Here is an 18,971-nt window from a genome sequence, read left to right on the forward strand (position 1 = left end):
ATTGTGGCGTCCAGCCTAGTGCAGGCTGAACACCTCCCTGCCTTGGAAACGTCCATCCCAGCTGTGCTCGGCCCTGCTGCTGGGATATTCCCTGAGAAAGCTGAGTGCCAGCTTGGCCGATGGAGCCTGAGGCACATGCTGGGGCCCCGCTGGCCACGGGCAGAGGCAATCAGAGCCTCAGGAGCAGCAATCGGCCGCCCTCCAAATTGGGCAGCCGTGAGAAGTGAGCCTGGGAGCTCACATCGATCCGGCAGCCAAGGTCAGGTAGAGGGAAGCTGAGTTCCCAGAACAGCCACTGTGGAAAGTGAGTTTTAACAGAAATGAGGTGTAATCGGCTGCAGCCAGCACAGACCTCCAGCTGCCATGACCCAGTTAACACTGACACTTGCCTGCAGGAAACTTCCACTCCATTTTCAAGGCCTGATGTCAGGGAAAGCAAGTTATGGCATGGAGATAAGTCTGGGAAGGGGGCACGATGCTCCAGTAGCTGTCAGGATCTGTCTGGGCACAGGGTGCAGGAAGAATCTGTGCTGGTCATCCCAGCCCAGTGGGGAAGCACAACATTGCTACAAACCAGTGCCTGATGGTTCCCAATCCATTGGGATGAGAACATCCCTTCCTGATGGTCTTGCCATGGCCTAATGGCCCCAAAGAGTGCAAACCCCACAGAACCAGAATTGAGGCACGAAAACACACAGCCCAGAGAGGGACACCCTGTGCCTCCCCTCCAGTGTGGCCATCACATGGGATTTGAAGGGAATCCCACCATGTCCAGGATGTCTCTCAGAGCCTCATCTCCTGAAGCTGTAGCATAAAGCTGAAAGGAGTGAGGGACTTGTCTTTACGAACAAGCTGTGGGCCTGCTGGTAGATAAAACTAGCACTGAGAGATAAAAGAAACAATGGGAAGGATTCCACTGATTGATGAATGGAAAGAAAGAGATTTCTCTTTACAGATAAACTACAGGTCTGCTGATAAATGAAATTGGATATTGAGAGATGAAAGAAACAATGGGAAGAACCATAAATTCCATAAGAATTAAAATAAAGGGGGGGTTATACATTAGAAGGGAGTCTTAGGCATTTTGGGAAGTCTGTACCTCTCAAGTACCTCAGCCAATGGGGAAAGAGAGAGGGAAATGCGGCTGGGAAATTAGGATAAAAAGGAGGCTGCGTCCTCTAACAATTTGAGAGATGCCAGGGGAATGTGCCATGGCCTCCCCCTTTATTTGATAAAGTAACGGGACTCCTCTGTCTCCTTTTTGGACATAAACCTCTGGTGTTTGTGGATTATTTTTCCTCACAAAGCCAAGAGGGAAAGGAAGGACAAGAACTGGGATTTTTTTGTTGTTGTTGTTGCCTTGTAAAAATGGCACTTCAAGATATTTTTAAGTCTTTAGGGGTGTTTAGGAGATACCATGGACTCTCCTCAAGGGGTGAATGTTGCATGAAGGCCTTGCTGCCTTTGTAAAATCATGGTTCAGGTCTGTTACTTCGGCTAAGTAGAAAAGGACTGTGGGAAAGAGACACAGCGGAATTAAGGGTAGAAAAACACGCTGCGTGACCATCGTGTGCTCACATCGTGGTGGTTGGCTGAGTTATGTTTGTTGTGCTTTAAAGCTATGTAAACAGATAACCGGCTAAGTGCTTAAAAAGGCCGGGTTTTTGCAATAAAGCGGCTCTCCTTTGCACCTGCCTGGGGAATCTGCTTCGCTCCTCATCGCAACAGGCAAACAGGCTCAGGACTCACTGCTGGAGTAGGGAAGGGGCTGGGGTGAACACCAGGCTGAATGTGAACAGAGCACAGATGAGCCAAACTGCTGCATTGGGGGGATTGTGGCCAAGGCAAGGGAAATTGTTCATCCTTATGATCAGCAGTAGGGAGGCCACCTCACTGTCAGCCAGGGGAAGGGGAGGGTGATCTCTGCTGCAGCTGCTTGGGAGCAATTGCAAGGAAAGAGAGCTAAACACATCTCAGTGATGCCAAATGACATAACTAGGGATGGTGGGCACACAGGGGACCTTCACAGATTTGGGATGGACATCAGGAAATGTTTCTTCACCTGAGTGTGGTCCAGCTCCAAGACAGGTCACTGGAGTGATGGGGATCTCTGTCCTTGGGAAGGACAGAATCTCATCCTGGATGCATCCACTGACTTTTGATGGGGGTGGGAAGACGCCAAACATGATCCATGGTGGCAATCAAATCGGTATCCTATGCAAGAGTCCAGGGGCACCCTTCAGCCCGTAGTCCTGTGAACACTTTCTGGCTCTTCACAGACCAATGTGAGCAGCCCTTGGTTCCCAGCCAGGCCCTACCATTCCCAAAAGCCTTTTGCTTCCTTTCTTTGCCCTTCTCCCCTGTGGAATGAGCCAGCCCTGCCAGGACAGCTCGGATGTGCAGGGCAGGGACTCCTGCTGCTCGCCCTGGGGCTCCAGGCGTGTTGTCAGCACAGCTCGGGGCACCCTGCTCTGATACCATCTTATTTATGGCACATCCTTCCTGTCTTCTCCCTGCTATTATTGCCTGAAATGCTGTAATTTAGATTCCGGCTGTGTTTGATTGCAAACTCCCCCAATCTACAAATTTCAGTGACAAGCACTAGAGCAGCTCATTTACATGCCAAAGTGATCAATCTGGAACTGCTTGTTACACCAGAGAATAAATAAATAACGGATACATTAAAGAATGGGGAACAATCAGCCAAATTAACCAATAGATGTCGAATAATGACAAGCCCTGACATCCTTAACAGGGAACAAGAGAAAGAGGGATGGGACAAGCTTTCCCAGCATTGCCCAGGGCTGCTCAGCACTCATCTATCTCCTCTCGTCCCATGAGCCATCAGAGATGTGCATCAATGACAGGAGACAGCCAGCAAGGGCTGGAGCCTGAAATCCTGGCTCTTAAACCACATACCTGTGTTTATTCCTCACACCTGCTCTGTGCAAGCATCCGTCATAGGAACACATCCCCTGGGACAGCAATTAAAGCGTTTCAGGCGTGTGGCAGTGTGCCACCCAGTGTTACACAGTGTGGCAAGTGGCTTTGCAGCCTGGTTTTCACCTGACATCTCACTAAATCCTTCCAGGGCACCATCTTTCTCCACAAGACCCTGACAGGAGGATGGATCCAGGTGGGGGTGAGTTTCTTTTCCCAGGGAACAAGTGACAGGACAAGAGGAAAAAGCCTCAAGTTGTGCCAGGGGAGGTTTAGGTTGGATATTAGGGAAAATTCCTTCACTGAAAGGGCTGTCAGGCACTGGCACAGGCTGCCCCGGGCAGTGGTGGTGTCACCTCCCTGGAGGGATTTAAGGGACCTGTGGATGTGGCACTTTGGGGGCATGGTTCAGTGATGGACCTGGCAGTGGTGGGTTAATGTTTGGACTCCAGGACCTTAGAGGGCTTTTCCAAACTTTATGGTTCCGTGATTCCCTGATTCTATTTGGGACAGCCCAGCTCAACAGCTGCAACATCCATCTGGGTGGTTATTCAGGCACCATTAAGCCACCAGTGGCTGCAGAAGGGTGGATGCTGTGAGCTGTCCTCACCTCCCAGTGGGTGCAGGTGGCCGACTGGGATGCTGGTGACTGGCAGCAGAGGGGTGTGTGGTACCTGCCAGCACCGCCGATCTCCGTCACTGCCTCCCGTTCAGTGACAGGTAAGTGCCAGCTGTCTGATTTATCCTCCTCTGGCAGCTCCTGCCTGTCAGGCTCGGCACCCCAGGGATCCCCAGCAGGGAAGGCAGTGCAGCAGCATCTCTCCCTGTTGTCTGCTGTCAGCAGCTCGTGTGTGCCTGCAGGCACTGGGGACGTGGGAGGCTGCGCAGGGGTTGCTTCCTTTCCATGAAGGGCTGCAGGGCTGGGAGGGCACTGTCCCGTCTCACCTGGCACCCCAAGCTGGGAGGGCAGCCAGAGGTGAAGGAGCTGCCCCATGGCCCATGCTGAAAGGAGGAGGGGTGCTTGGGGTAAAAGTCATCTGGAGCAGAGTTCCTGGGTGTGCAGCAGAGCCAAGAGGCCATAACAGGTGCCCTAAATCATGTGGATGCTCACCTGAGTGCTCGAGTTCCCCAAATACCAAGGCATCGTCCTCTTTGGGGATGATTTTGTGACACCTGGGGCTCTACAGAGCATCTACATCCTGTGGCTATTCCAGGTAACCTCTGCATTGTGCCTGGCCCCACTCCATGCCATCTGGGGGTCCCCTGCATTGTCCCAGCTCCTGCTCCATGCTCAGCCTGCCCGCGGTGCTGCTGGAGGGCTTCTGGACCTGCCCCACAGGGAGAACCCGGCAGGGCTGTACGGCCTGGTCCTCGCCGAGCGAACCCCTCTTGTCCCGCAGTCTCAGGGAGGGCCGAACTGCCCCAGCCTGGGGAGGGGGTGTTTGGGGCCGCTGGGGAGATGGGCTGTCCCGGCTCTCACGTGCAGGGTGCCGGCACAAGGTGTCCGAGTGGGCAGCTGGACACGCCGCGGCCCCGGGGACGGCGGGGTCACCCCGAGCCCGCGCTCCCAGCGCAGAGCGAGGGGCACCGCGCTGCTGAGGCAGCAGCGCCATCTCGCGGCGCGGGCCCTCGCTCCGGGCCGGCCGCGTTCGCTGCCCGCTGCCGGCGCTGCCCGGGGCGGGACCGCCGGTGCCGGCACGGGGACGTGTTGGTGCCGGCGCGGGGACGTGTTGGTGCCGGCACGGGGACGTGTTGGTGCCGGCGCGGGGACGTGTTGGTGCCGGCGCGGGGACGTGTTGGTGCCGGCACGGGGACGTGTTGGTGCCGGCACGGGGACGTGTTTGTGCCGGCGCGGGGACGTGTTTGTGCCGGCAGCTGCGGTCTGCAGAAGCCTCCGGGATGGCGCCGTGCGGTGCTCGTGCCTGGCTCCCTGCAGCCGGCACCTCTGGAGCCACGGCTGTCACTGGAAGTGGCTTCCCACTGCCGGAGGGCAGGGTCAGAGGGGATGGTGGGGACAAATCCTTCCCTGTGAGCGGGGAGGGCCCTGGCGCAGGTGGCCCAGAGAAGCTGTGTCTGCCCCATCCCTGGAAGTGTCCAAGGCCAGGCTGGACGTGGAAAGTGTCCCTGCCCGTGGCAGGGGTGGAACAAGAAGAGCTTTAAGGTCCCTTCTAACCCAAACCAGTCTGGGATGTCCCAGCTGCAGATCCAGAGGAGGAGGACGTGCTCAGAGGATGGGAGAGGAAAGCTTGGCTTGACCACAGCAACTCTGGAAGTTAAGTGGGGATAAACACTTCTCAGAAATCTCACAGACCTGGAGGAGGGAACACCCAGGCCAACACCAGCTTCCAGGAGATGCTGGAAACCCCCAGCCAGCCCCTGTAATTCAGCATTTATAATGGGGTTAAGGGGACAGCAGAAGACAAAGGACACAGAGCATGAGGACACAGCCATCAGTCAATGCTGGATGAAATGATGGAGTGGTCTCATTTGAGCTGTATATTAAGAAAGGGCAATAGGATAGAAATACAATTACTGTCCAGAAGCACCGTTTGGTGGAAGGTAGGTTCTTTAAACTCACCTGTCATCTTGTCTTGACACGGTTACAGGTCAGGTTGATAGGGGTACTCTGCTGATAAAATAAAATCACATTTCTTCTGGGCATCTGATTTATTATGGGGTGACATTTTGATTAAAAATTTGTAATATATTGCATTAAGCGAGATGAATTAAAGACCAACTGAGTGACAGATCTCTGTTGGCAAAGGTCTCTGGACTGAGTTTTGGTCATCGCCTTTTTCAGCTGTTTTGGAAATGATGCAACACCTGCCTTGAGGATGCAACACCTGCCTTGGGAATGCAGGAAGCAGAAGGCAGGAGGGATAGGGGGTTTGCCAACCCCCCCTTGATTTTGGAGTCACCCTAATCCCAGGCCTGCTTACTGCCCTCTTTCCTTGGATATCCTCCCCTGAGCCCTAGCTCCAGCTCTGGGGCCTCTTCCTCATGAAGGTCGGGGCAGCTGTCACACGACTCCTGAAAGGACACTCCAGGGGATATGGATGAGAAGGCTCCTCCTCACTGCCCACTGTGTCCCCCATGGGGTGACCTGGCTGGTCCCCAGGGTCCCAAGGATGTCCACCTGCTGGAGTCACTGTGGCACCTCTCATCCCTGATGTGATGGGGTTTGGGGACTGGTGGCGTTTTGGGGCTCTTTTTTAGCAGAGCTGAATGTGCACCCCTGGACCCACTCCCTGCACTCAGCTATAGGAGGTGCTGGTGTTTCACTTGGCAGATCTCGAGGCCACACACAGCTCCTGGGGTTGCCCAGATCTGGCTGGTGCAAGGCACAGTCACCCAAAGGGGACTGAGAGCATCGTCAGTGCCAGACACCCTCATCTTTTCCCACTCTACTACAGACACCAGGTCCCCAAAGCCCTGAAGCAGGGCAGCGGGAAGGAGATCATTGGACCATGGACTATCCTGAGTTGGAAGAAACCCCCAGGGATCATCCGTCCCACTCCTGGCCCTGCACAGACACCCCAGCAGTCCCATCCTGTGCCTCAGAGCATTGTCCAAACACTCCTGGAGCTCTGGCAGCCTCGGGGCTGTGCCCATTCCCTGGGGAGCCTGGGCAGTGCCCAGCACCCTCTGGAGGAAGAACTTTTCCCTGATATCCAACCTAAATAATCAAGGCCCAGCTGAACCACACAGGCACTGATGATCCCTTTGCTGGACCCTGCTCCATCAGAGTGCAGTGCCAAGGTGGGCACCTGGAGGGGTCAGCACCCAGCAGCACCATGACAAAGCTGGGTACCAGTGACAGACACACACCACCCATCACGCAGAGCAGAAACCTCCAAGGGTGATCCCTGGGCTGCCCCAAGTATCCCTTGGGTGGCTGTGACACCTGGTGCTCCCACCCCTGTCCCCTCCTGCCATCTCAGCAGCCTGTGGGTGTCCTGAAGTCGTGTTGCTTTGTGCCCAGTCACCACCAGCTGTGGGGACTGTGCTGCTGGGCCAGGCTGGGCACCCAGCAGTCCTGCACTCTTGCTGACCAGGCTGTTTCCAGTAAAGCCAGAGTCAGGCGTGGAAAGGGGAACAAGTTTCTTTCCTGTAGAGAGAAAGTGAAACGCATTACATCCCTTCTCCAACCAGGCAAATCACAGCGCATGCAAGTTCATCCTTCCCACCCCTCTTCTCTTCCTCCCTACTCCCAGAGAAGAGCTTCCAGCAAACCGAGCTGCTGCTCACACTGCTCTGTCTTCAGCCCCTGCACCGAGGTAAGTCGCCACTAACAGCTGGGGACACTCTCCTCTCCTGCCACCACTTTCCAGTCCTTGCTCCCTGTCCTCCTTCTTTCTTCACTGCCCCCTCCACAAGGGTTCAAAGTAGGAAAACAGGGAGAAGATGATGGCAGGGGAGAAGAGAGGGAGCTGCAGTAATCTGTCCTTGCTCTGTGTGGTTGTGGACATCACTGGGCTCTGCAGGCTTGTACCAGGCTGAGAACCTCAGGTTCCGGGATAGGTCGGTGTCCTCTCTCCCAGCTCTGCGTGTTGGAGGTTCAGATCCCATTTGCTGTTTTGCCCTTTCCTGTTTATCCCTGTCGTGTGTCTTTGCATCCTTTCCTCCCTTGTGCTCTCTATCCCATGGGACCACTGCCCCCCACAGCAGTGCTTCTGCCCCAAGACTGGAATAAACTTCCTCTACAGGCATATCAGGTGCCCCCACCCATGCCCAGGACATGTAGCAAAGGGTTTGTGTCATGCTCCACATCCTGGGCTTTTCAATCCCACAGCTCTGCCATGGGCATGTCAGAGGTTTTCAGCGACATCAGTGATTTCAGATCACATGAGGAAACAGTCTCAAAACCCTTCCAGGAAGTTATTTCCACCACTGCATGAGGTGTCTGCTTACCCATACTGGACAATGCAGTAGATCTGTGCATGCATCTGATGAGGGCACCTGCATATCTGTGACTAAGGTTCATCTGTGTGTTTGCCTCCATCCCCAATTCATCCCTGTGCTGCAGGAGGCAGGATGCAACCCGGATTCTTGCTGGCAGCCAGCACCCTGGCAGCAGTGCTGGGCATGGCCCTGCTGGAGGATGGAGTGTGTAAGGCACCGGATGGCAAGAATGGCTTCCCTGGAGCCCCTGGCCGTGATGGGAGGCCAGGGCAGAAGGGTGATGTGGGAGAGCCAGGTAAGAGGAAGGGGGGGGGCCTGAGAGCCTCTTACAGGAGCATCCTGGGCTGTGGGAGCAGCTCAGGAGATGCCAGATGTGCATGAACTCCATCTCCTCCCCACTTGTCCCCAGGGAGACCAGCGTCAAGCACAGGCATCAAGGGACCCAAAGGGGATGCAGGCGAACCAGGGCCTCCTGGCCTCCCAGGCATGGTTGGCATACCTGGCCCACCCGGCCCTAGTGGAATGACAGGGCTGCCAGGGATGCCGGGACAAAAAGGGATAGCTGGTGATATTTTGGAGCACCCGCGTCCTGCCTTCTCCGCCTCCAGGTTGTCACCCCCGCGCGCAGGCACGACAGTGGTGTTTGACAGGATCATCACCAACCAGGAGAACTCCTACAGTCCCCAGACCGGGAAGTTCACCTGCAGCATTCCCGGGCTCTACTACTTCGCCTACCAGGTGGTGTCCAGCGGTGACCTGTGTCTGAGCATCACCAAGAACAGGCTGCGCGTGGTCAGCTTCTGCGACAACAATAGCCACGGCATCCTGCAGGTGAACTCGGGCAGCAGCGTGCTCAGCCTGGCCGCGGGTGACCAGGTGTCCCTGACCACCGACCCTGCCCGGGGCAGCTCCATTTACAGCGGCTCTGAGGCCGACAGCGTCTTCAGCGGGTTCCTGGTGTCCCCAGAGACAGCCTGAGGGACTCCCACAGCATTGTGGGGTGTCTGCCTGCCTGGCTGCTCCCCTGTGGGTGTGTGGGATGCTTTAGTGCCACAGCACATGGGGATGGTCCCAAATTGATGTGTCCTGTGCTTCCGCCAATGTCACAACTGGCCAAGCTGTGGGTCACCACTGCAGCAGTCACCACCACGCTGAGCCTGCCTGCACTGTCCTGGAGGCTGTGGACTCTCATCCCTTTCTCCTCCTGGGCACTCAAGCTCCACTCCCAGCTGTCATCAGCTGTGGGTCTTTGATCCTGAGTGGGAAAATCACTGCCTGCCACTGCTTCTGCCCCACTAACCACTGCAAAAGCCTTCCTGGCACCGGGACACGTCCTGTCACATCCTCCCCATCAGTATAAATAAACGCTTCTTCTACCACTGCTACTTGGGTTTTCTTTTCTACTCATGCATTTTCCCCAAACCATCAATATCCTGGACCCCTTCCCAAGCTTCCCAGGGAGAGAAATGATTCCAGCTTGTCCTTCAAAGGCAGAAGGACAGGAGGGAATGGAGTGTCCAATCAGAGCTGACACTTCCAGGGAGGAATAAGAGACCTCTGGGACAGGGCTATGTGTGTCCTTCTCTGCCGAGCCCAGGGCAGCTGTCCTACAGGGGAAAACACAGGCAGCAGATGCTGCACCTCACCCACATGGTCCCGTGCTGGCACCCAAACTCTCCCGAGAAGACAAAAGGCAGCTGTGGTCCTCTGGCATTACAGCAAGGAGGGACAGGGACATTGGGGCACTGATGGGGTTGTGGCATGATGGTGGTGGAGCTGTGAGGTTCCACCAGCTGTGAGCTGTTGGGGTGACATGAGAGGGAGGTACAGCAGGCTGGGCTGGTCAGGAAACATCAGATGCCATACCCTGGGACTGCTCCTCAGGGGAGCTGCTCCACAAACGCTGGGCACTCAAATATCCCCGTTCCTGGAGCACCGAGGAGGAGGCTTGGTCACCTGTGAGGAGCAACACCCCAGTGAGGGACCTCGGGGCCTCACCGAGTCCAGCACCCAGCAGAGCTGGTGGGGCATGGGGAAAGGTGCAGATCAGAACCTCTCAAGGGGAAACATTCTCCAGTCCCATTTAGGGGTGCAGCATCTTCCATCAGAGCCAGGCAGTGACCTTGCAGCAGCCCATCCGTGCCACAGACATCTCCATCCCGCTGGAGCTGGCCTGAGGCTCTGCTCCCAAGCTGCCCTTCTGCTCAGAAACAAGGGAAGTTAGAGGCAAAGCAGGGGATTTGGAGGGGCTATTCCCTGCAGTGGCTTGGGGGGTTGTGCTGCATCTCTTTGAGCTGTGTCCCACCTCTCTCCTTCCAGCCCTTCCGGTTGCAGTGGCACCAGTACAGGTTTCGCTGGACAGCCAAGAAAGCGCTGGCTCAGCAGAAACCATCGGGCAGGAGGATGTGAAATTTGGGTGGGAACAGCTGGGGGTTCTGTGTTCCCAAGGGCCCTTTGCCCTTTCCTAACTCTGTGACTTCCTCTGCGAGGGTGTCAGGGAGCCGCCCCACCGCGCTGTGCTGGCAGTGACCACGCAGCCAGAGGGACCAGCAGCACGGATTCCCTGCCCTGGTCCCCAGCAGAGGTAAGAGGTGCTGCACGGCCTGTGTCTCAGGGGTGGGACTGGGGGTCCAGCAGCATGACACAGTGCTGGAGAGGGGGAGAGTGGTAGGAGGACGTGGATGGGAGAGGAGGAGGAGGAGGAGGAGGAGAGGAAGGAGACAGAGGCACCGTCAGGCTGCACACAGGCTCCATGTTATGGAGACAGAACGCACCAGCTGATGGAAGGGCTGCTCCTGATGGCCAGAGCCAGGACAGTCAGGCTGCTGCTGGAGGAGGAGGGAGATTAGCTGTGTGCCGGGAGCTCCAGCCTCGGCGCAGCGCGGGGTGACGGTCTGCAGTGGCGTGTGCATCGCCAGGGTTTGGGGACACTGGACTCGGAGGGCTTGGGGCTGACCATGGGCTTGGGGCTGGCCATGGGTACCACAGACCTCATGGCTCCATCCAGACTGAAAGTGCAACCACCCTGTGCCATCAGGGGCTGCCCGGGGGTTGGAGATGAGCCCTGGGCCCATCTCCACATATCCACCTCCCCACTGCCCTGCAGTGGGAATGGGTGGGACATTGAGGACACACCCATGGCAGCCAGGTGTTCCTGCTGCATCCAGTCTCCTTTTCCTCATGTCCTGGAAACCGCCCTGCCCTGGCCCCTCACTCCAGAACTTTCTTTTTCTTTCTGTGCTACAGAACACCAAAATGGAGAAGAGATTCTGGGAGCAGCTCTGTCTGGCTCTCACCCTCCTCCTCCTGAATCTGGGCTCTGCTGTGACTGCAAAAGACCCTCACAGCTGCTATGGAGCTCCAGGACTGCCAGGCATGCCGGGTGTGCCAGGCAGGGATGGCCGGGATGGGCTGAAGGGAGCCAAAGGGGAGCCAGGTGAGTGAGCAAGAAGGGAAACCACACGGGCTGTTGCAGGGGGACACTGAGTCCTCCATGGCTGGTCTGCCTTGGTTTGCAGGCTGTGGAGAGCATCCTCTGTGGTCAGGTGGAGAGAGGCAACAGCACTCTCCTGCCCAAGGGAAGGGGCTAGAGAAGCCTCTCCCCACACCCTGCCATTGACACTGACTCCTTTTCACCCCTCACCACCCCACAGGTATCTCAGCTTCTTCTACACAGCTAGGGCCCAAGGGCATGAAAGGGGAACCAGGCTTCCCTGGACCTCCAGGCAAGCCTGGCCCCCCTGGGGCCCCTGGTCCAAGGGGAATCCCTGGGACTGTGGGCATAGCCGGGCCCCCGGGAATGCCAGGCAGCTCCAAGCAGAAGCACCAGTCAGCGTTCTCAGTGACGAGGCAGACCAGCCAGTACCCCTTGAAGAACGTCCCCGTGGTTTTCAACACCGTCATCACCAACACCAACCATGACTACGACACCACCACGGGCAAGTTCACCTGCAGGCTCCCTGGGGTCTACTACTTCGTCTTCCACAGCTCCCACACAGCCAACCTCTGCGTCATCCTGCACAAGAACCAGAGGAGGATGGCCAGCTTCTGCGACCACAAGACCAACACCATGCAGGTCAGCTCGGGGGGGACGCTGCTCCACCTGGCTGCTGCGGACGAGGTCTGGCTGGGAGTGAATGACTACAACGGCATGGTGGGCATCGCCAACTCCGACAGCATCTTCTCAGGGTTCCTGCTCTTCCCGGACTAGAGGATCAGCAGAGCCCACCCCAGCACCCCGACTGCTTCTACCTGCCCTGAACACACTGCTCACTGCTGGGCTCTTCCTGATGCTCCCAGTTTCTCTGCAGGGAGGGGGTCAATGCCAGCAGCCAGACCCCCCCCCCAGGTCTGGGGGCTGAGCACTGGTAGCTGCTGCACAAGGGGAACAGGCACATCTGGATGCATCTGCGCCCAGAGTGATGGTGCCGAGCTCCTGGTCCTGCTGGCACTGCCACGTGCATCCCCCCTGATAATCCCACATTACCTCAGAGGTCTCTCTGTGTTTCTCCCCTCCCCACCTGGGCTGCCCCAGGTTCAGCCAGGTGTCCTGGCACAGGCTGCAGCAACCCCTTTGCCATGACCTGGCTGTGGAAAGTGTCAATAAAACCTTCCCCAGTGCACCTGGTGCAGTGTGTTGTTTCCTCCATGTCCTACCTCTCTGTGGTGTGCACACGTGCATGTGACATCTGGCCTTCTGCGTGGCATCAGCGTGTCCCTGAGCCTCACCGGCTGGGCCGTGCTCAGCATCAGAGACCATCACACCCCACCCACAGCCGGCTTTGCACGGGGGGTGGGATCCCTGGCTGCTGCAGGAACTGGATGGTCCCTGTGCCCCCACACCACCCCTACCAGGAGGGCACCAAGACTCCTCCAAGCAGGGCCCTGATACTCCCCTTCCCTCCAAAGCAATCCAGCTCCACGGGGGCACAGACTGCAAAGGAAACCCCAGCACCATGGCTGGGATGTCCCCGGGGTTCTTACCAGGATGGGGCAGGGAAAGCACTCTGGCCTTCCTGAGCCAGACCAAAGAAGCTCATGGTTGTGGAGGCTGCAGAACCCACCAAAACCCAACAGGGATTTCTCCTGGTGTCACACACTGCAGGGTGGAACAGGAGGTCACCTCTCTGAACATCCTGTGCTTCGCCTCCACAAGGCAGTAGCCAGAGCAGGACTGGGAATGCTTTTCCCACAGGGTAAAATCATTTCCCATTCAGGAGAGTCAGGAGCAGGGACTCGAGGTGATGGATGCTGAGACCCTGCAGCAGCCCCTGGGCCTGCAGAGCTGGAAGCGTGTGGAGCAGCCTGAGGGGTGCTGGCTGAGTGCATGCACAATTCTGCAGCCCTGGTGGGTTACCCCAAACTCGTCTGGAGCTCCCAACAGCATTCCCCATAGCAAGCACCCCTGAGCAGGACCCTGCAGGGCAGAGCCGTGGCTGGAGGGGCTCGGGGTGCTATTTGGGGATGGCTTGTTCTGCTCAGCTGACAACAGCATCCATGGAGGATATGAAACCACCACAGAAAAAGGGCAGGAGCTAAAGATAAAAAGGGGATGTGTCCCAGATCCTTTCACAATAACCCTTGCAGAAAACTTCTGCTTCTCCTCGCGGGCATTTCCGAGCAAGACGCTGGTGTGTCCTGCTCCATCTCCCCACCCGAGCAACAAGGAGCCCAAGGTAAGAGCAAGACTGAGCCCAAGCTTCCCCCCGCAGGCAGGAGCACGTGGGGAATCCAGCTCCGGCAGGGTGACAGTCACCTGCATTGCTGGCATTTCCCTGTGGCCTGGGGCAGAAGAGAAACAGGGGGTGGAGGTGCTGGGCTGGGGGTGGTGGAGGTACCTGATGGGACCCTGACCCCTCCTGCTACACCTGGAAGAAGGAAAGCATAGAAGTAGAGATGGCAGAGTTCCAGAAGGGTGATCAGGGACTGAAAGGTGCATCAGTCTGAAAGGTGCCCTGGGGGTGCTCTCCTGCTCTGAGGAGCTCTTGTCTTCCGATGGCCCTGGGCTGGGAGCCTGTGGATCTGTCCTTATACCTGCTGCACCCAAATCAGAGCAGCTGTGGCTGGAGGATCCAACTCACCAACCTTTTGTCCTGCTGGCACCAGGGCTTCAGAGCTGGGAAAATCCACCTGAGGTGGGGGAGTTGTGGCTGGGTGATGTGACGTCCAGATACAGCCCCCAAATGCCCAGTGCTTGTCCACATGTACCCACACAAGGATCTGGGGGAAGGAGTTGGGCAGGGAGGGCAGGAAGAAGGTGAGTCCCCAGGGATGGAAGCCCAGATGACTGTCCCAGTAAGGCTTGTTAGATACAGAAATGCCTCTGGGATGGAGCAGCTGTGGGACAGGACACAGGGGGAGCCTGTGGGATGGAGGAGGGAGGTTTGGGGGCTCATTGCCATTTTTAAGGACTAGTGCTGTCCCTCAGACATGCTGGTGGAAGGCAAGAGCCATTCCCTTGCAGATGACAAAGCTGCTCTGGTGGGGGAAAGATTTTACCGTGCAAGTGTGGTCCTGAGATGGGATGGGGAATTTCTCCCCCAGGGGAGCAGCACGGCCACGCTGGATATCAGATCTCTGAGATAACCCACCCCAAATACTCACATGGCTGAAGCTGTGGGCACTTGTAAACTGGGCATTTAAGAGTGACGAGACACTGACAAGCCCTGCCTTGCCCAAGGGTTCTGGTCCTTTGTTTTCCCTCCCTGATGGTACTACCCAGACATGCTTGCAGTCACCATCTTTCAGAGCAGCACAGAGTGCCTTCCCCAGCCCTCCCACCACCCAGGAAAGCCCCCCGACACCATTCCGTGCTCCCACAGATGTGGACCATGTGGGCCATGCTGATCTGCCTGGCTGGAGGGCAGCTTGCCAGTGCCACGCTCTGCAGGACCTACGGCACCGTCCCAGGCATTCCAGGATTGCCAGGACAGCCTGGAAGCGATGGCAGGGATGGGGAGAATGGCCCAAAGGGTGAGCAAGGTAAGGAAGAGGCTGCAGGTGGGTAAAACATTGTCTTGTGAATGCCAAGAGCAGGGAAAGAGTGCCAGGCACATGGTCCTGGGAAAGCAACCCATTTGCACCCGTTCTTTGAGGTCAGGTGGGGGTGAAGGAGCATCCCAAGGAACCTGGGGAAGGAGGGGGATGACAGCAAGGTCTGTCACACCTGTTCAGCAGGGGTGTCCACTGACCCACACCCAGCACAGGTTTCCTTGCCTGTGGTCCCTCTGCAGACAAGTGGGGCTTGGCTGTGACCACAACAACTCTTCCTTCTCCTTCCTAGGACCTCCTGGCCAGGGTGGAGCAGAGAGAGGGGAAAAGGGAGACCGGGGACCACCGGGGCATCCTGGGAAGTTCGGTCCCATGGGCCCCCCAGGTCAAACTGGCTTACCAGGTAGCAGGGGAGCGCCTGGCCCCATGGGGGAGCCTGGTGACTACAAGGTCACCTTCAAGTCTGCGTTCTCCGCTGCCAGGAGCATCAGCTCCTACCCCCGCCGGGAGCAGCCCGTCCGCTTCGACCGCATCATCACCAACGAGAACGGGCACTACGAGAACCGCTACGGCCGCTTCACCTGCAGTGTGCCCGGCATCTACTACTTCACCTACCATGTCACCTCCCGGGGCAACCTGTGCCTCAACATCAAAAAGGGCCGGGGTGGCAGCAGGGGTGACAAGGTGGTGACCTTCTGTGACTTCGTGCACAGCAGTTTCCAGGTGACCACGGGTGGTGTGGTCCTCAAGATGGCCATGAACGAGTCTGTCTGGCTGGAGCCAACAGAGAAGAACTCCCTGGTGGGGCTGGAAGGGTCCGACAGCATCTTCTCTGGCTTCCTCATCTTCCCGGAGGCTTAGCCCACTGAGCTGTGTCTGCAGCCCACCTCTGCAGACCCTGCAGAGCTGAGGACTCCCCTGGAAACTCTTTGCTTCCAAACTGGTGCTCGAAGCACATTGCTGCCATTCTTGCACAATAAATGACAGCTCTTCGCACTATTGGTCTCTTTCTGTCTTGGATTTACCTTTTTCCTCCCAAATAATGTTCACATACCCAGGGCACTGGTTCTTGCCCCCTTGGATGCAGCCCAGGATTATTAGCATGTCATTGCTGGTGAGCAGAGCCAGACAAGCCATGCAGTTCCTGCTGCAGACCAGGCCGAGGATCTCCCTCCAGAGCCACCCAAAGGGTCCCAGCCCAGGGTTAGGAAAGCATGGAGAAGCAGCTCAGCCTTTAGCAGGGGGCAGGACACATGACATAGTGGGAAAATGTGGGCCACTGGGTACTGGTGGTGTGTGGGGAGATGCTGGAGATGGTGCTGTACTGGAGAGTCCTGACAGTGGCAGGGTCTGGGGACACAAACCTCTCTTGGACATTTTTTTGGGGTGGTGGTGACAGAAATACCCACAGAAGATTGTCAAAGCTTGTGACAAGGTGGGGCGGGTGAGCGTGGGCAACCGGATGCCATGATGGGGTGTGGAGGACACCCCCATTACAGCCTCCAAACCCCAGCACAGAACCGACACGTCCCAGAGCACAGCCGAGCCCTCCCAGACTGCTCCTGATCAATGGCAGAGCTGTGGACCCAGGGATGTCCAGAAGAATTAAAGCTGAGGAGCCCAAGGACACCCCTGGCCCCGGGGCAGGTGACAACCCAGCATTGCACCCACGTGGGTGGGTTGCCTGCAGCCCCCAGCCCAGCCCGTGGGGGTGGACATGGGGCATTCAGGAATTTTTCGGGCAATCTGGGATTTGAAAGGGTCTGGATGGAAAGGATGATGATAAGAGGTCTTGGGGAGGTGAGTGTGATATGGACAGAATTTTACGGAGCATCACCCCTGAGCTCTCCGGGTTTGCTCGTGCGTCCAGGCCCCCCAGCTCCGGGCTGCTCAGGTGTCCGTGCCCCAGCGCAGGACAGTGTCCGGGGCGCTTTGCCGGCAGGTGGCACTGGAGACTGGCTCAGCCCTCACCTGGCAGCGGCAGCGGCCTCGCTCCCCGGCCGGGCGGGCGCAGCTCCGGCGCCGGGCAGCACGAGGGGCTCAGCTGTGCCCACAAGGTCTGGGAGGAGGCAGCGGGCAGGATTAGCCCGGTTCTATCTGCTGCTCCTCCTCCTCACCACCTCGGAGCTTTATCCTTCGTGCGGCACAATCTGTGGCTTCTGTCCCCCGGGGTGCAGCCGCCCGTGTCCCCAGCCTCTGCTGCTCTCGGAAGGACTGAGCAGAGGCGTTGGGTGTCGCATTCTGAAGTTCCCCCGCTGCCGGAGCACTGGATGGCCTTTACAGTGCAGCCACCAAACCCACGGTGTTTCACAGCTGGACATGCAGCATCACAAATAAAACTGAGTTGGGCAAGGCAGGTGGAGGAAAAGAGCAGGTGTTTGACCCGCAAAACAGGGCTGGTAACACACACTGGCTGAGCCTCCTGAACCCTCAGCAGGTAGGAGACGCTGTACCAAGGAGCAGGGATACACTGGAGGTCAGGGCTGCCATTCCAAGAGCTCTGAAGGGCTGGAAAATGAGTTGGCGGAAGCCCACTGATATTTGATGGAGACAAATGCAAAGTCCTTCTTCTGGCACGGGACAACCCCATGTGCGAGGCACTGGCAGCAGAAAGCTCTACAGGAAGGGACCTGGGATGTTGCTGGGCACCAAGGGGAAGCTTTCTGCCTTTCCAGGTAATGGATATAATAATTTTTGATTTTTGAAAAGGTGTAAAGCTGGTGTTATTTTTAAAATGGATGTCTGACCTAACACCAGTACGAGCCGAAGGGGTTCTGGGGGCTTGGCTGTGCCTGGGGAAAGTCAGAGGGCAGTGCAGGTACCAGGGATTGTAAGTGCAGCTCACAGTGCTTACACAGCTGGGAAACAGAGGTGCAGAGGGAATTGCTTCCCAAAGACGCAGAGGGAATCGCCACCTACAGGTGCAGAGGTGCAGAAGGCACTGCTGCCTAAAAGAGAAGAGGGAATTGTTGCCCAGAGGTGCAGAGGGCATCGTTTCAGGCCACGAGTCTCAGCCAGCACCCAGCAATGCCATCTCTGGTGGTGGCTCCGTGGGATGGCAGCTGCCTGCTCCCCCTCAGCTGCCACTAAGCACACCCGCTTGGGTATCCAAAATGGATGAGGAAAGGGGCCCAGAAGGTGCTGGGGCTGGTGTTGGTCCATGCAAGACGACCCTTCAGTTCTTCCCAGGCAGCTCGGGGTGGGCAGCACGTTCCTGACCCTGTAGGAAGCCCCAAAGCCCCAGCCTGCACCCCCTCAGCTGCAGGGGCCCCCTCCTCTCAAGCTGTTACAGCACTCACTGAGGCCAGAGCCAAAATGTCCCTTCCCGTGGGACCATGCACAGGAGCTGGAACTGCTTCCTCCTGTGCGCAGCAATCAGTCCCTCTGCCAGACCCCTGTGCTGCTCAGGGCCACGCTGGGGAAAATCAAAGCACCTGGGTGGTTGGGTGCTGTGCTGGCAGTCCCACCTGTCCTGCCTGGTGCTCCCAGGAGTAGCAGGACCAACCCAACCCAGCCCTGCTTCTGAACCTCCTGCCCTGCTCTTTGGTCCAGGATTCATTATTCCGTGGAAACAGAGCAATCTTGGAACAACACAACCATTAACAGGAGAGCTGGAGAGAAACCCAAGCACGGTCAAGTGCTGTGGGTGGTAAGGGTGGGTCAGGGCAGTGCCATGGTCACTGTCACTCAGGAAAGGGCCAATTTGTATATGTAATTAATTCCTTACACCTTCCCCATGGGTGCCTGAGCCCAGTGCTTCAACCTGGCATGGCTGCACCTGGGAATAAACCTACGGGGTCTGTCCTCACCCAGGATGGACAGAGCTGGTCTGGGGCTCTGGGCACTCTCCTGCTTGTGCTGTGTGTGCACTCACCCCTCTGTGCACACTCACCCTGTCTGCACCCACCCTGTGCACATTCCCCCTGCCCTGTGCACGCTCCCCCTGCTCTGTGTGTGCTCCACAGCTGTCCCCTGACATGCACATTCTGCTCCTCGTCACTCCCTTTGGGGTTTATTTTCAGGGCAGCTGCAGTCCCTCCCCAGGGCCCAGCCACGGCCCTTCCTTCACCAGGTGGTGCTGTGACCCTCACCTGTGGTGTCAGGCCACCACCGAGGGCTGGGCTGTGCCCAGGCCAAGG

The 18,971-nt window shown here is 57.4% G+C and overlaps 3 protein-coding genes across 3 annotated transcripts; all 3 read left to right on the forward strand.

Annotated features, from left to right (window-relative positions):
• The first annotated feature begins 7,074 nt into the window (after window positions 1-7,074).
• On the forward strand, window positions 7,075-9,224 carry C1QA (complement C1q A chain). The gene is made up of 4 exons (XM_048326492.1): window positions 7,075-7,196; window positions 7,733-7,754; window positions 7,967-8,137; window positions 8,252-9,224. Exons 1-4 carry the CDS (start codon window positions 7,107-7,109, stop codon window positions 8,818-8,820), a joined length of 852 nt encoding a protein of 283 aa, XP_048182449.1. The 5' UTR covers window positions 7,075-7,106; the 3' UTR covers window positions 8,821-9,224.
• A 1,095-nt stretch (window positions 9,225-10,319) lies between these two features.
• Window positions 10,320-12,464, forward strand: LOC125337140 (complement C1q subcomponent subunit C-like). The gene is made up of 3 exons (XM_048326491.1): window positions 10,320-10,426; window positions 11,089-11,278; window positions 11,496-12,464. The coding sequence occupies exons 2-3, from the start codon at window positions 11,098-11,100 to the stop codon at window positions 12,050-12,052; spliced, it is 738 nt and encodes a 245-aa protein (XP_048182448.1). The 5' UTR covers window positions 10,320-10,426; window positions 11,089-11,097; the 3' UTR covers window positions 12,053-12,464.
• A 621-nt stretch (window positions 12,465-13,085) lies between these two features.
• Window positions 13,086-15,828, forward strand: C1QB (complement C1q B chain). The gene is made up of 4 exons (XM_048326014.1): window positions 13,086-13,134; window positions 13,324-13,517; window positions 14,664-14,823; window positions 15,125-15,828. Exons 1-4 carry the CDS (start codon window positions 13,086-13,088, stop codon window positions 15,691-15,693), a joined length of 972 nt encoding a protein of 323 aa, XP_048181971.1. The 3' UTR covers window positions 15,694-15,828.
• Window positions 15,829-18,971: the final 3,143 nt, after the last annotated feature.

The sequence above is a fragment of the Corvus hawaiiensis genome, chromosome 22 (genome assembly GCF_020740725.1).
Source record: "Corvus hawaiiensis isolate bCorHaw1 chromosome 22, bCorHaw1.pri.cur, whole genome shotgun sequence".
NCBI lineage: Eukaryota > Metazoa > Chordata > Aves > Passeriformes > Corvidae > Corvus > Corvus hawaiiensis.